General features: G+C 35.4%; 2 protein-coding genes across 2 annotated transcripts; both read left to right on the top strand.

The window, feature by feature from the left end:
* Positions 1–894: 894 nt before the first annotated feature.
* On the top strand, positions 895–5,982 carry LOC123529815 (uncharacterized). The gene is made up of 3 exons (XM_045310344.2): positions 895–1,671; positions 2,024–2,167; positions 3,026–5,982. Exons 1-3 carry the CDS (start codon positions 1,287–1,289, stop codon positions 3,259–3,261), a joined length of 765 nt encoding a protein of 254 aa, XP_045166279.2. The 5' UTR covers positions 895–1,286; the 3' UTR covers positions 3,262–5,982.
* A 4,955-nt stretch (positions 5,983–10,937) lies between these two features.
* Positions 10,938–13,518, top strand: LOC123529504 (uncharacterized). Its single transcript, XM_053520714.1, has 2 exons — positions 10,938–11,094; positions 12,220–13,518. The coding sequence occupies exons 1-2, from the start codon at positions 11,007–11,009 to the stop codon at positions 13,008–13,010; spliced, it is 879 nt and encodes a 292-aa protein (XP_053376689.1). The 5' UTR covers positions 10,938–11,006; the 3' UTR covers positions 13,011–13,518.
* Positions 13,519–14,530: the final 1,012 nt, after the last annotated feature.

Raw genomic sequence — 14,530 nt, 5'->3', positions numbered from 1 at the left:
TCATAGAATTTAAATGAAAGACATAAGAGTATGCACCATATTCTATACTACCTTTAATCATTTCCACCTAATACAATTACCTGTCTCAATAGTGAGAGCGCAGATCTACGGATCACGGGGTCGTGAGTTGGAACCCCGGACTGGGCATATGTGCGAATAATCATCCGTGATGTTTTGATTAAAAAGATATTGTGTGCGATATCTTTTTCGGCAGTATTGCATTCTGTACCAGTACAAACCTTTTATCCGTATTAAGTAACTGCACACTTCCCCACATGAGTCAGAAGTGGAGGATGAATGATTACAGACACAGTGTCTTCCATCAAATCGTCACGGCGTACATGTATACATCGAACTCATGGGCCTGCGAACCGCATATCTGCGCTCTCCCTATTGAGCTAAGCGGATGGACTATTTTGGCCATAGGAAAGGGAATTTTTAACTTGGCACTAATTCTAGCATAAAACTGCTGGTCGGGTGTGTTTTAACATGAGAGAAAACGTATGTTAACAGATCTTATGTTTAAAGTTAAAATATTGTCAGACCATTGTACCTTTTAAAGTATGTTTAACAAGATAAGTGACAATTTTAATCTTGATTGAACCATTTGGCACAGTTTGTTTGTTATCAACAATGTAGACACCTTGCAATAACTTTCACCGCGAGCACGCTGAATTACTTTTCTTTAGAAAACCAGCGACATCTACCCTGATATTTCTCATTTGTAAAGATTGTGGATTTGTAAATTATTATCATTTTGAATGCAAATTCTTCCGTTCTTTGTCCCTTCTATTTTTCTTTTCACGTTCAAGGGTATCTAATCTCGTTTTGATAAGCAATGTTTACATGCGACTTGGACAAATAAAGTTAATAAAGGCTCGGTGAAAGAACTGGTGTTCTAAACGTGTGCCGCATTTAACCTCAAAATGATATCAGTATATTAATTAGAGAAGTTATGAAAATGAGCAAAATTGTTTAAAGCTACCAGACATTAAATACTAAAACGTTTATGTATTAGAGATGATGTTATACAAAAATAAATATGTTGGAATTCTTATGAGTCCTGAAATAATTTGCATATCAAAATTGTACAATCATTTTATCAGATTAGGAATGTGATACTAAATATAAACATTACTGTGGAAGAAAGGAAGATAATTTTTTCATAGACGAAAATAATTTCTTATTAAGGAGGACATTTCTTTTCAGCGTCATCAAAGGAATAACCTCTTCTGTGTTTAAATTTCATATTCTTAATATATTTTTATGACAAGTCTAAATCAAAAATGGATTTTCTCGAAGAAAATTCTGAGAACGCGGCAAAGAAGATGACAGACGAGAAAGTAACAGACGAGAAAGTTACAAACGAGAAAGTTACAAACGAAAAAGTAAAAAAGAAAGTTGTTATTGATGATAATGACAAAATTAGAACGATAGAATCACAGAAAAGCAAAGAGAAAGGACAGTTTCGACAAAACTTCGAAGCAACGGAATGGCCATGGCGGCTATCTGTTACATGTTTTCTGATTGGTTTTCTGTTTCAAGTGTTATCTTACGGGACACCTTATTGGTTAGCCGTTGAGGATGGTACTGGAAACGATGTGATGCATATCGGAATTTGGAGTGCCTGTTTTTCTATTTCAAATTGTACTTTTCGTAATGAAACTTCAGGTAATTATGGCGACCAGTTTCAAAACTCCCGACACTGATTTTGTATTCATTAATCACCAAAATTGCCAATGGCTATTTCTTTTCCATTCATGACCATTGATTTTGTTGGGAATACAAATTAAACTTGTATAGCTAAAATGTCAAAATATCTCATCCTTTTCTTATTTACTCAGTGTGATGTCTAGATCTAGAGCTATGTGTAAACGTAAAGTAATTCCTCAATTGTGCTTTCATAAAGTTCTCATACAAAATAATAAAATATTTTTTTACTGATATACAGTAAATGCTAGACAATGATTTTAAAAACAATGCCACATAAGAAATTATACGGTATTGCACATTATTTTCACAGATTGCGTGAATTCTGTTCGAGTATTTGGTGGTTTCGGTGTGGTTTGTGGTCTAGTGGTAACCATTCTACTTGTAATCCATGTTAAACAACCTGACAACAGACGATGTCTGGCTCTTTCATGCGTTACCCTTTGTTTTATTTCAGGTAACAAACTATGATTTTACTGTCATTGCCTTTGTTCATAATATATGTATCTACTATGTATCTTATAGACTTTTTGTAACGAGTATCTTTATTAATAAGACCGTATGCCGATATGATCATACTGGTGCAGTTCCAATATGTTTTCCCACCGTAGATGGAGAAAGATCACTTTTGTTTACCATGACGCAGTATTTCATCCAATATGCCTTTGATATACCGGTATACGTTTGGGTTTATAGTATCCATTATGAACTGGATAGGATTTCATTTCCAATAATATTTGTATCATTTAAAGCCATTTTGGTGTCGTTATGAGCAGTAAAACCAACAAACGCTAAATATTGTTTTAATTGCCACTGAAAATAGAATACGACTGATATGTAACAAGCTTGCATTCGAGTTGTCGGAACTTTAAAATGTAAATCCTTTCAAACCAATGTTAAAAGGATCTTTTTTATATTTCAAATCCTATAAAATGTCCATTGTTGTTATCAGAGGTCAAAGGAAATAAGTTTGTACATGTTTGTATTATGTAAAATTGAATTTGATTGATACAGTTTTGTCATCAAAACCCTTCAATCCTTTCGTAAAACGTGTTTTGCCATTTATTCCAAATGCAGTTTTCACAGATTAGCCATTACTCAAATCAGAACTTTGTCGACGGATTGTTAAAGGCGTACTTTGATCTATGTAGAATCTTAAATATTCTGCCAATCCCATTGCTTTCTAATAAATAGGCACATTCTTAGGTAATGATAATGTGACATTCCAGGTTATTTTATGTCACTCATATGATATTACATGTATTTCAAACCGCGAATTTAGATATTTAATTTAAAAATTAATTTATCATTTCAGCTTTGACTACACAGATGTCAACAGCTATATTTGGCAGAACAGTGGGCTGCTTTTTTGCCGACGATTTAGCGTTAACGTCTGAACCTCGCTGGACCTGGTCGCTGGCGTTAGCCTTCACTTCTATTATCCTTACAGTTGCTTCCGGTTTAGTGTTTCTAATTTTAGAACTACGACACATTTCCCGCCAAAATAAGAGACGCCGTGCTTGGAACCGAAGAGGGATTACCATTACTTAAGCTCATGCTAGATGTAAATATATGACTTGTTCATACTAGTGAATGTCACTGAAATCAGTATGTTTTTAAACAGTGAACATTTTATCCACAGTGAAAAAATACAAGAAATACACCTGAGTAAAGAATCGACCGTGTATCCATGGGATAAGGCCTACATGAAGTATACTAGTACACATACTGAATGGCTTGACGGTCAATATTCAAAACTATTTGCCTGGACTTCGGAATTTTTGGTTAAAGTTTCTGTATATATACTAGTATAAGGCGATATCTTAGTACCATGGGTTGCATATTTGCACATAGTGATACTCTGACATGTATTACACAGGTTCAATAACTAGTTGCTTTTTTTAAACAAAATTGTGTCCCATTTTCGACATTTATTTTCGTTCATATAACTTTCTTTAGTGACAAGGCTGTTGAATAGTCAAGGCTGAATATGTATTGATTGTACATTCAATTTGATTAAAGAAATTTTGAAAAGTATGTTTTCTACGTTTAACTTTTCCTCTTTCATATTCGGTTACCCATGCCTTTTTAATAATACATATAATCCTCAATTTTATCACTATTTTATGCTACATCTTAGCATCACTGTTTGAAATTTTCATTTGATTCAATATAAAGATCACTTCGGAAGTTCATCAGTGCCAAATGTGTGCTATTTATCAATTTTCAGTTTTGACATTAGAAACAAATATAATTATGTGGAATTTTGGCAAATGTAATGCTGATTATTTCTTTAAACCTGACCTCCCGTAAGCCACCAAAGCAAGATTTAACTTCATTTTAAAATTCATTTGAATATGAATCTACATCACTGTAAAAATATATCAATAAAGCGGCTACAATAAAAAACAAACATAGAAAAAACAAAAACAAAAAACATGCAGCGTTTGTTTAATGTTAATTTATTATTCAAAATCAAAACGACATAATTACTATATATAAAATTAATAATATTTTTAAAGATTTATCAAAAAATGCGCCCCATGTATTGCAGCTTTTAACACATTCGCATAGTTTATTTGTAAAGAAATGAACTGTTTACATTAATAAAAATCAAGATCTTGTGGAGTACAATTATTTCTTTTTTACTGTGCTACAAATATGCCCGTTTTTCCCCCCGCCTTTTCCATTGCGTCCGTTCATTTTCCACTGCTGCATGTGCCCGATTTTTTTTTCACTGCTACAAATGTCCCGGGTTTTTCACTGCTACAAATGTTCCTGGGGTTTTCACTGCTTCAAATGTCCCAGGTTTTTCACTGCTACAAATGTTTCCGGGATTTTCACTGCTACAAATGTCCCGGGTTTTTCACTGCTACAAATGTCCAGGGTTTTTTACTGCTACAAATGTCCCGGATTTTTCACTGCTACAAATGTTCCTGGGATTTTCGCTGCTACAAATATCCCAGGATTTTCACTGCTACAAATGTACTGGGATTTTCACTGCTACAAATGTCCACGGTTTTGCCTGCTACAAATATTCCTGGGGTTTTTGCTGCTACAAGTGTTTCTGGGATTTCACTGCTACAAATGTCCCGGTTTTATTTCACTGCTACAAATGTCCCGGGTTTTTCCCTGCTACAAATATTCCTGGGATTTTCACTGCTACTAATGTCCCGTTTTTTTTTCACTGCTACAAATGTCCCGGATTTTTTACTGCTCGTATGTTTCCGGGATTTTCACTGATACAAATGTCCCGTGTTTATATGTTCTAATACTGTTATATATCTTTATGTGTTACCTTCTTTAGATAATGTTATTATTATTATATTATTATTATTATTATTATTATCACTGTTACAAATGTTCCTGGAGTTTTCACTGCCACAAATGTCCCGGTTTTTTCACTGCTACAAATGTTCCTGGGGTTTTCACTGCTATAAATGTTTCCGGGATTTTCACTGCTACAAATGCCTCGGGTTTTTCACTGCTACAAATGTTTCCGGGATTTTCATTGCTACAAATATCCCGGGTTTTTAACTGCTACAAATGTCCCGGGTGTTTTACCGCTACAAATGTCCCAAGTTTTTCTCTGCTATATATGTGTGGGGGTTTTACTGCTACAAATATGTCCATGTTTTTCACTACTACATTTGTGCCCGTTTTTTCACTGCTACCCGTTGTTATTACTGTTGCAGATTAGCCCGGATTTTTTACTGACAAAAAATTGCCCGTTTTTCACTTCCGATATGCTTGTTTTTCTTTACTGCTTTAAATGTCCCTGGTTTTTTCAATGCTACCAATGTTCTCGTTTTTTTATTGATAAAAATGTTCCCGGGTTTTTCACCTCACAAATGTGTGTTGTTTTTTTTCACTGCTACAAATATTTTCGAGATTTTTTTCACTGCTACAAATATTTCCGAGTTTTTTAATACTACAGATGTGCCGGGGTTGCCACAACTACAAATGTACCCGGTTTTTTACTGCCGTAAATGTGCCTACAATTTCAGTGCTACAAATATCCCGTTTTTTTTTTCATTGCTGCAAATTGGCCCGGGTTTTTCACTGCTACAGTTGTGACTTTGTTTTTCTTTGCTACAAATATTTCAGGTTTTTCATTGCTAAGGATGTCCCCGGGCTTTTCGCTGCTACAAATGTCCCCTTTTTCGTTCTTTCACCTTGCAAATGTGCCCGGGGTTTTAGTGCCGAAAATGTGTCTGGGGTTTTTACTGCTATAAATATTTCAGGTTTTATAGTGCTTCAAATGTTTCTGGGGTTTTTACTACACAAAAGTGACCATGTTTTCTCACTTAAGGTGGGTCGATATCTTATTGTCAAATATGGCATTCCCTCCGATTTTGATGAAACTTGGTCCAACTGTAGCACTATGGTTCTAAACTATTTTTCCGTCGTCTTGGCAACAATGCGTTATCAGTGATGACGTCACGAACGTCACAACTAAGGGCGCCAAAATGTCGAAATACTGCCGTTTTGAGTCCTCTAAAATGCCTAATTATGATTTAAAATCAGCGAAACTGTACATTTTGACACTTTATTTCAATTTATATTAGGACTAGCGTGTGAGGAAGTGGTATCACACCATATTGCAACGAACATTTATCATTTGATAAAGAAAACCATGTTCCTTCTGATATAAAATTTTGACAAAAAATCGGCAAATATACGCGAAAATTACATCTTTAAAAATCTACAGGCCCATTAAAAGTCTGAATTTCAGCACAAGTGATCAATTTGCAAATGAAATGTCAAATAAAAAAGGGAACTTTACGTTTTCAGTTTTTCGCAATACTTTGTTGAAGACAAACTGTCCTTCCGATTTTTGAACGTACAACTCAACGTTTTGACGTTAGATGCCATGTACGTAAAGGGCGCCATAGCAATTTGATATCTATATCTCGTACATGTGTTTGTTCTTCGTTCTACGAGGAGATCACATAATAAGCAAATATAACTAAGGGTAAATTAATTGTAAACTTTGATATCATGCGTAGTTGATATAAGTAAGTGAATGTTATAAGGACAGTTCCAGAATTAATTGTATGGGAGGGTCGGAAGGCACTTTTTGAAAAAAAAAAAAAGAAAAAAAAAACACCACCCATACTTTTTTATTATCCTCCAACCCCACTTCCCATGAGTTTTGATTTTCCTCCACCCACACTACCTATAATTATGAATTTTCAACTAACTCCCACCACCTACAATTACTAAATGTACAAAAATTGAAACATGGAGAGAGTCTGTGGAATTTACCGTTTTCCCTTTCAACATCTCAAAAACGTCTAAGACCCACCAAACTGCTTCATTCCGTTTTGAAAATTTGCCGTTAGAATGGAAAAATGTCTAAACCCCACCCATCTGATTTATTATAAGGTCACCCGTAAAACATGTTCGTTTACAGCGTCCAACCCAGCACTTCAAGAAGTGAGTCACCAGAACAAGTGAAACAATTGTCATTACATGCCTGGTTAAACGTTAACATCCTTTCTTATTTTTGAAACCATGAATATAATATAAAATACTCGAATAAAAAAAAATCATAAGAGCCTGTGACGGACGAAAGGACACGATATAAATTCAAGCTTTTAAGCACGCATTTTTATTTGGTTGTAGAGCATTTTGTTAACAATAACATAAAAGCTTCAACACAATGTTGACGCAGAAATATAACACCAAAACGTAATTTTCAATAAGCATTCGGTCATTACCGAAGGAACATCCTGGAAGGCACATGCTGTTTTCCCGCCAAAATACAAAGAAGAAACGTCTGCTTCCCTATCTGTCAAGAAGACCCGATATTTACGCATATTCAAGCCGAATTTCAGTTACGTTTCCAGCTTCACGTTTACATCCTTCGAACAGTGTACGAAAATGTATATAGTGATCTAGCACAGTTTCTACTGAAATATGGTACATGTATCGGAAGAATCATGTTGTGTCATTAAAACATACATGTATCATGCCTTCATGCCCTGACGCCGACAAGACTTGTGATTTATTTAAACAGTCATGATTTATGGAAATTCAGTCATCCGTTTTTCAAATAATAGAATCAGTGGCGCAGTGGTTGGCAGGTTGGACTACAACGCCAGCGGTCCGGGTTACGATGCTGACTTTGTCATTAATACTTCTAACTGCAAAAATGCACTTATTTAAGATAGGTCTTTCTATTATTTACATTAATCTGGGTGGGGGAGGGGTGCAAAATATGACTGGAAACTAACAGAAGATAAGTTCATATTGCAAATCAGATAAGCATGCAGGTATCTTAAAGAAACCGATGTTCGCGATTTTTTACAGTTTAACTTTGCAGTGATGCATAAGCGATTTAACTGAAAAAAATATAGTTCAAATACATGTTAAGCCACGTATTAGAAGAGAAAACATTTGCTTAACTCTGTAGTAAATATAATTGTATGCAACATTAGTGACTTCACATAATTGTAGACGAGAATGACTGCTGGGAATATTATACTGTTGGTTTTCTTAAAGATTTACACATTTTGCTGTGGATGAAAGGTTTCCGAATCGGCTAGTGCTTCACAAATATATCAAAATACCTGAGGCAGATATGTCCTTAATATGGATGATGACGATATAACAATTCCGTCGGCATTGGATAATGAAATCGGTAGCATTGATTTATATGATTTTGTGTGGAATTGCACGATGAATCTGTACGCCTGTTTTAAGTAGTCGTGCAGCATGTAAAAATTCGACTAATATTAGGGAAAAGTGATTTACATGCAAGAAAAAAATACTCAATTCACGCATGTTTTCGTTCCGGCCTGCCTAGATGTCATTTAGCTACATTCCATTTTTTTTCCCCGGTTCAGTTTTTGGTGCGTATGCGAAACAGCCATTACTAAGATACTCATACACGCAACGTGCCAGACAGAATACACGTGCGAATGAAGGGCGGGATTAAGGACGCTGACTGCAAATTCAGCGGGAACGAGACAAAAAACAAAATATTAAATGAACATAAATAAAAGGAAAGATCATATTTCTAAGATCGGTGATGTCAAAATTACGTTCCGTGTATCGCGGTCAGTTAAGTAGCGACTTGTAGTTAAAAAGGAAGGAAAATGTCCTTGTGTGAAACCCAGATAGCTGGTAGTGCGTCAATATTAGAAAAACTAATGCATAATAATTTATCAAAGTTGTTGACTCATGAATACAGTTGAAAATGCGCAACGATGCAAACAATAAGCAACGTCGATAAAACGTTGCGTTTTACGTCCAAAAATCGGAAGGACAGTTTTTCTTCATCACAATATTGTGAAAAACTGAAAAGGTAAAGTTCCCTTTTTTATTTGACATTTCATTTGCAAATTGATCGCTTGTGCTGAAAATCAGACTTTTAATGGGCTTGCAGTTTTTTAAAGATGTCATTTTTGCGTATATTTTAAATATTGATTAGATATTTAAGAAGACCTATTACAGCGGATTTTGGGCATTTTGGCGCCCTACGTTGCGACGTTCGTGACGTCATCACTGATTATTTATTGTTGCCAAGACGACTGAAAAACAAAAAAGGAACCATAGCGCTATAGTTGGCCCAAATTTCATCAAAATCGGAAGGAATGTCATATTTGATGAATAAGGTATCGACTCACCTTAAGGAGGTAGGTTACCTTGGTACAAGGGTAAATTCAAATTAGTTGAACTGCAGCATTTTTTTGTATTTCGTGTAATATGAAGTTTTAACTGCTACAATCTCAATTTCGTTTGTCTCTGTCCCTTCAAGTTCAATTTTTATCCAGGTTAGAAGAACATGACCCTCCAAAAGTATTTCATATTGAAAGAAGAAGGAAAATACGAATATTTAACACTTTTCAGTGTATTTTAGATTCATTGATATCCGTAGAAGTCTGCATAATTGATAATTTTACTGGTATGCACGTTATCTTTCTAATATAAGCTTAAAATGTATATGTCGCGGGGCTCGTGTTTCCATGGTAGCGCATTTTCTCTCATTTTTAAACAACTATGTATAAAAAATAGGGGTTTTCGACGGCTTCAGTGCCATTCTGTTAATGACCAACATGAAATATTTGGGTAATATTATTAGCAAAATACCAAGCACTTTACATGGTACTCTATTTTTCTTAAATTTTAAAGTAACCATGGCAACAGAGATGTTTAAAATAGCTTATATCTTGCTGTTTGTCGTAATTTCTTTAAAAAAATATTGAATAAGATTATCTTTCTAGTTGATGAAGCTTTAAAACATATTATTTCTAACGTAGGTTACATTTTCGTGTTATTTGCATTTATTCAAACAAATTTCACAGCTTAGAATACGTACAGCAGTACCCCTCGTCTGCCATTTTTCATGGAAAAATCGTTCAGCGTGCTGCTATTATTCTCATGGATATTGTTGAAATGAAAATAAAAAGCCGAAGCTGTGTTTCTTAAATAGACCAGTGTCAACGCTTTTGAATTTTACATTTAGATACATAGGTCACGGGCTTCGTTTCCATGGTAACATCAATTCAATTCAAGAAACCACAATTTTCTACTGAAATTTGAACAATTTTAGATCTTAGTTTTAGTATGTAAGTAACAAATTATCAATGGAACCTGAAAAATAGGTATTAAAAATCAAACTGCTAGACTTTGTATTTGAAAATGGCCGTAACAAGTAACCTTTCACCCAACTATATTCCAAATAACATTGGTTGCCATCATCCATTTTCTTACATTCCGCATAACATTTCAATATAACCACATAAAAGAAGCAAAATATTGATTATTATTCAGAGCAAAAGACTCATAAAAAATATTTCAGCAAATAATGGTTATTTGAAAATAGTTAAAATAAAGAAAATGTACAGAATTACGTACTTTCAAGATAAAAGCTATTAATTTTGCGCGGTAACTGACACGTAACGTCATGACGTCAATGACGTCATTTTAAGGCAACATAGTTTTGAAGCGTTTCTGCGGCAATTTATTCATTATTTCTGCATTATTAAACCATAAAGCATCAGATCGAAGACAAGTTCATGATTTGTTTTCAGAAGAATGAATATACCAACACATTTAGTTTGTCGTAAACGTCGTCGTAAATCGTCACGTTAGCTTCCGGTTGGACATGCGCACATACAAATATGAAGGTAACCTACCTCCTTAAGCCTAGATTAAATTTTAGAGGCACATTTTGACGTCGTGACGTCATATTACTTACGTCGACAGTAAAGGAACGTCGTAACTTCGACGTTTAAACAGAACGCTAGCAACGATCTAAACTAGCAGTAAACAAACACGCAGAGAGAATGTTTCGGAATTTTTACGCAGAACAGAAAATGGCAGACCCTAGAGACAGTTGGTATAAACCAAACCTGCTTTACAATATTCATTACAGTGAGTAATTATTTAACTTATTATATAAATCATAGCAAATTGTGTCAAACTGAATGATTATATACAACACTAACGGTTTATGGTATTAGCATTACATGTGAAAACAGTAATAAAGATTTTATTTAACAGGGAAACACACCTTCCATGACACCCACAACAGTAACATGCGTTTGTGCAAAATATATATAAAAATCATAATAATTGATAAAAAAATTAATTTATCTAAAGAGCTGCGAGCTTTTCTTATATATTCCTTGGTTTGGGCATACAAAGTTCAAGATGAAAGGAGGGCCAGATGTAAATCCACACCCACCTCCCCTGTCTGCAAGTCGGATGCTCTCCTTCATATCACTAGGGTCATCATCTGAGTCAGTTTAATTCTGAAGTGGAATCGAGAGCAGGGCATATATTTTCGAGTATAGCCCGGCAAATTCAGCACAAGCTACATACATTTGTAACTGACACTTATTTAAGCATGCAACTTTCCTGTTTCCCTCCCTGCAGTTGCTGCTAGAACTTGAAATGCTCTACAGAATTAAATATTTAACAAGAAGTATTGTAATCAGCGACTGCTCCACTATTTGATTATTTAAGCGAATAAAGAGGCCGCGTTCTTCGAGCGTGACTTTTCCTTTTGGAAACTTTTTTCATCATAACTGTAGGATTGTACATTCTAAATACCACCCTAAACATTTCCGCTTCCCGCCCTTTTTCAGTTTAGTCAGAACCTATCAGAAAAAAAGTAAAATTTAAAGCACATATTTTAGACCCATATGATGTCAAGAACTTGCAAATACTTTTATATCTGAACTCTTCTTCTATGGCCCAATTCTGACTAGACTGGAATGAAAGTTCCTAGGTTTATTTCCCTATTTTACTTCTACAAAACTCTTGTGTACCAAAAGCATGGCATGCACATAGAAGAAGCGTTTTAACTTTAAGCATCTTGCACTAAACTTCTGATCAGTCTTCTGGAGTCGCCCATGTGTTACAGGCGGTTTAAAACATTGTTCTGTTCTTAAATGTAGAACTGAACATAATCTTAAGTTTTAAGTTGTAGACTCTAGCAAATTAGATTTTGATATAACTAGATCTATTATATATTTTATTGACTTTGAATTTCAGGACCACCTAATCCATCAACGCATCCAAAGATGATTGTAGTCACAAAGGAGTTCAACCCTAGTGTATGTACCTGCGGTGAACATGGGTGTGCACCACATTACAGAATGGAGAGGGAAGTTGTTTGGTCAAGTAAGAAGGTTACTAACGAGGCAGATAGGGAGCTAAAGGAAGATGTTCAAGCTGAGAGAAGCGTCGAGGCGAAAAGGGAGCTAAAGGAAGATATTCAAGCTGAGAGAAATGTCAAGGCGAATAGGGAGCTAAAGGAAGATATTCAAGCTGAGAGAAGTGTCAAGGCGATTTGGGAGCTAAAGGAAGATATTCAAGCTGAGAGAATTATGAAGGCGCATAGGAAGCTAAAGGCAGATATTCAAGCTGAGAGAAGTGCCAAGGCGCACTGGGAGCTAAAGGAAGGTATTCAAGCTGAGAAAAGTGCCAAGGCGCACAGGAAGCTAAAGGAAGATATTCTAGCTGAGAGAAGTGCCATATATGATGATAGTAGCGAAGATGATATTGATGACGCAGGTCCTAAAAGCAAAGATGGCGGAGAATGGAAGATGAATACTGATACCAAAAGTGGATGCAGTGACATAGTTGGCGTTTCCAACAGCTTTCCTAGACTGGATGATCTTCCACAGCACGATATACCAGATGCTGACGTATTAGACACAACCGATACTTCTGTTAGACTGAAGGTGGCAGATTTCGAAGACTTTGGTTCAGCTTTTGGCATCATGAGTGTGTACTGTGACAGTGAACTACATACATTAATTAAATCAAATTATTATTTGTAATTACTGAAGGTATACAATCTAAAATAATTTGATAAAATTGTACTCAGCTGGTCTAATTTTTTATTTATTTTATGAATATATGATACATATACTACGTTTTTAAGGTGTCCTGATTAGAATGTAATTTCGAGACAACATCTTTTCGACACATTTAGTTTTATATAAGCTATATACATTATGTAACTTTTCTGTGACGTGAACTTCAGATATACATATAAATTCAATGTCGTGTTTTTTCTTCTTTTCTGTTTCAGGAACTGGAGTGATAAGTTCGCGGAGTGAAGCATTTTGTGAAATATTACAGACGATTATTTATCAAACTATTTTGTTTACCTTTTTTACGTTAAAATAAAAGTTCCTATTTTTAGGCAGTCTATTTTCAGTTGACCCAGTCTGACCATTTTATGTAATCAAGATACTTATCTGGAACGCTCTGGATGTCTTTTCTTAAAAATGATTAATGAAATGTCGGTTTAATAACTACCTTATGGAAGTATATGCATAGGTCCTGGCAGATACCTTGAGGCATGCTACCGTTCGAGACCAACATCTGTTGTTCGTGTGTGCAGACCACCAAAGTACTTTTCTGCGGATCTAGTAACTAACAAAACTTCTTCCCTAGTGGGGCCTCCGCGGCCGAGTGGTTGAGGTCGCTGACTTCAATTCACTTGCCCCCTCATTGATGTGGGTTCGAACCTCACTCATGACGTTTAATTCTTCATGTGAGGAATCCATCCTGCTGGCTTACGGAAGGTCGGTGGTTTTACCCAGGTGCCCACTCGTGATGAAATAATGCACGGAGAGGCATCTGGGGGGTCTCCCACCACCATCAAAGCTGGAAAGTCGCCATATGACCTATAAATGTGGCGATGCAACGTTAAACCCAACAAAATAAATAGATAAATAAATCTTCCCTGGTTTTTTTATGCTTTATAACGAAGAGGATGGTTATCTAGATCTATTATTTTGCAGTGTTTATTCCTTTTCTTTCTTATTGCCTGGCAAATAGGTATAAGTTAAAGACTATGTCGTGACACGGTAAAAACATTTTAAGCTGTAAACAATAATCGATGTAGTACCAATTTCTTTTCCTGTGCATTTCAATTTGATTTTTACCATACATAGTGTAGGATATACCTAGGTGAGGTTTTCTTACGCCACAAAATGGTAGCGATGCATGTTGATAATGACTGTCAAAACTCGGCCGAATATTGGTAACCACAAAATTGCGTTGCAACCAATTTGAGACAAAATTGCGTTGCTACCAATTTGAGGCGTAACGATTTTCTGCGGACGTTTTAAGGTTGGACAGTGGTAGGCCTAAATAAATTTGCTATTAGTTCTCTTTATGAAAAACAATCTTCTGAGAGCTGCCACCCAATTTGTAAATGACGTATAAGCCACAAAAACAGCAATAATGGTAAGGGTCATTAATCTTCAAGAATTATCTTGGGGTGGACTTTTTTTTTACTGACAGGTCTATCTATGGAATATCTTTCCAAACAGACAGCTGAACAATG

Source organism: Mercenaria mercenaria, chromosome 13, assembly GCF_021730395.1.
Source record: "Mercenaria mercenaria strain notata chromosome 13, MADL_Memer_1, whole genome shotgun sequence".
In the NCBI taxonomy this organism is placed as follows: domain Eukaryota; kingdom Metazoa; phylum Mollusca; class Bivalvia; order Venerida; family Veneridae; genus Mercenaria; species Mercenaria mercenaria.
This window is presented reverse-complemented; position numbering and strand designations above follow the sequence as displayed.

What these genes read in the sequence shown, in the direction of transcription:
- LOC123529815 (XM_045310344.2), top strand. Translation starts at nt 1,287, where the DNA reads ATGGATTTTCTCGAAGAAAATTCTGAGAACGCGGCAAAGAAGATGACA. An exon ending in TTTTCGTAATGAAACTTCAG is followed by an intron (nt 1,672 to 2,023) that starts GTAATTATGGCG and finishes TTATTTTCACAG; the next exon opens with ATTGCGTGAATTCTGTTCGA. An exon ending in TACCCTTTGTTTTATTTCAG is followed by an intron (nt 2,168 to 3,025) that starts GTAACAAACTAT and finishes TTATCATTTCAG; the next exon opens with CTTTGACTACACAGATGTCA.
- LOC123529504 (XM_053520714.1), top strand. Translation starts at nt 11,007, where the DNA reads ATGTTTCGGAATTTTTACGCAGAACAGAAAATGGCAGACCCTAGAGAC. An exon ending in GCTTTACAATATTCATTACA is followed by an intron (nt 11,095 to 12,219) that starts GTGAGTAATTAT and finishes TTTGAATTTCAG; the next exon opens with GACCACCTAATCCATCAACG.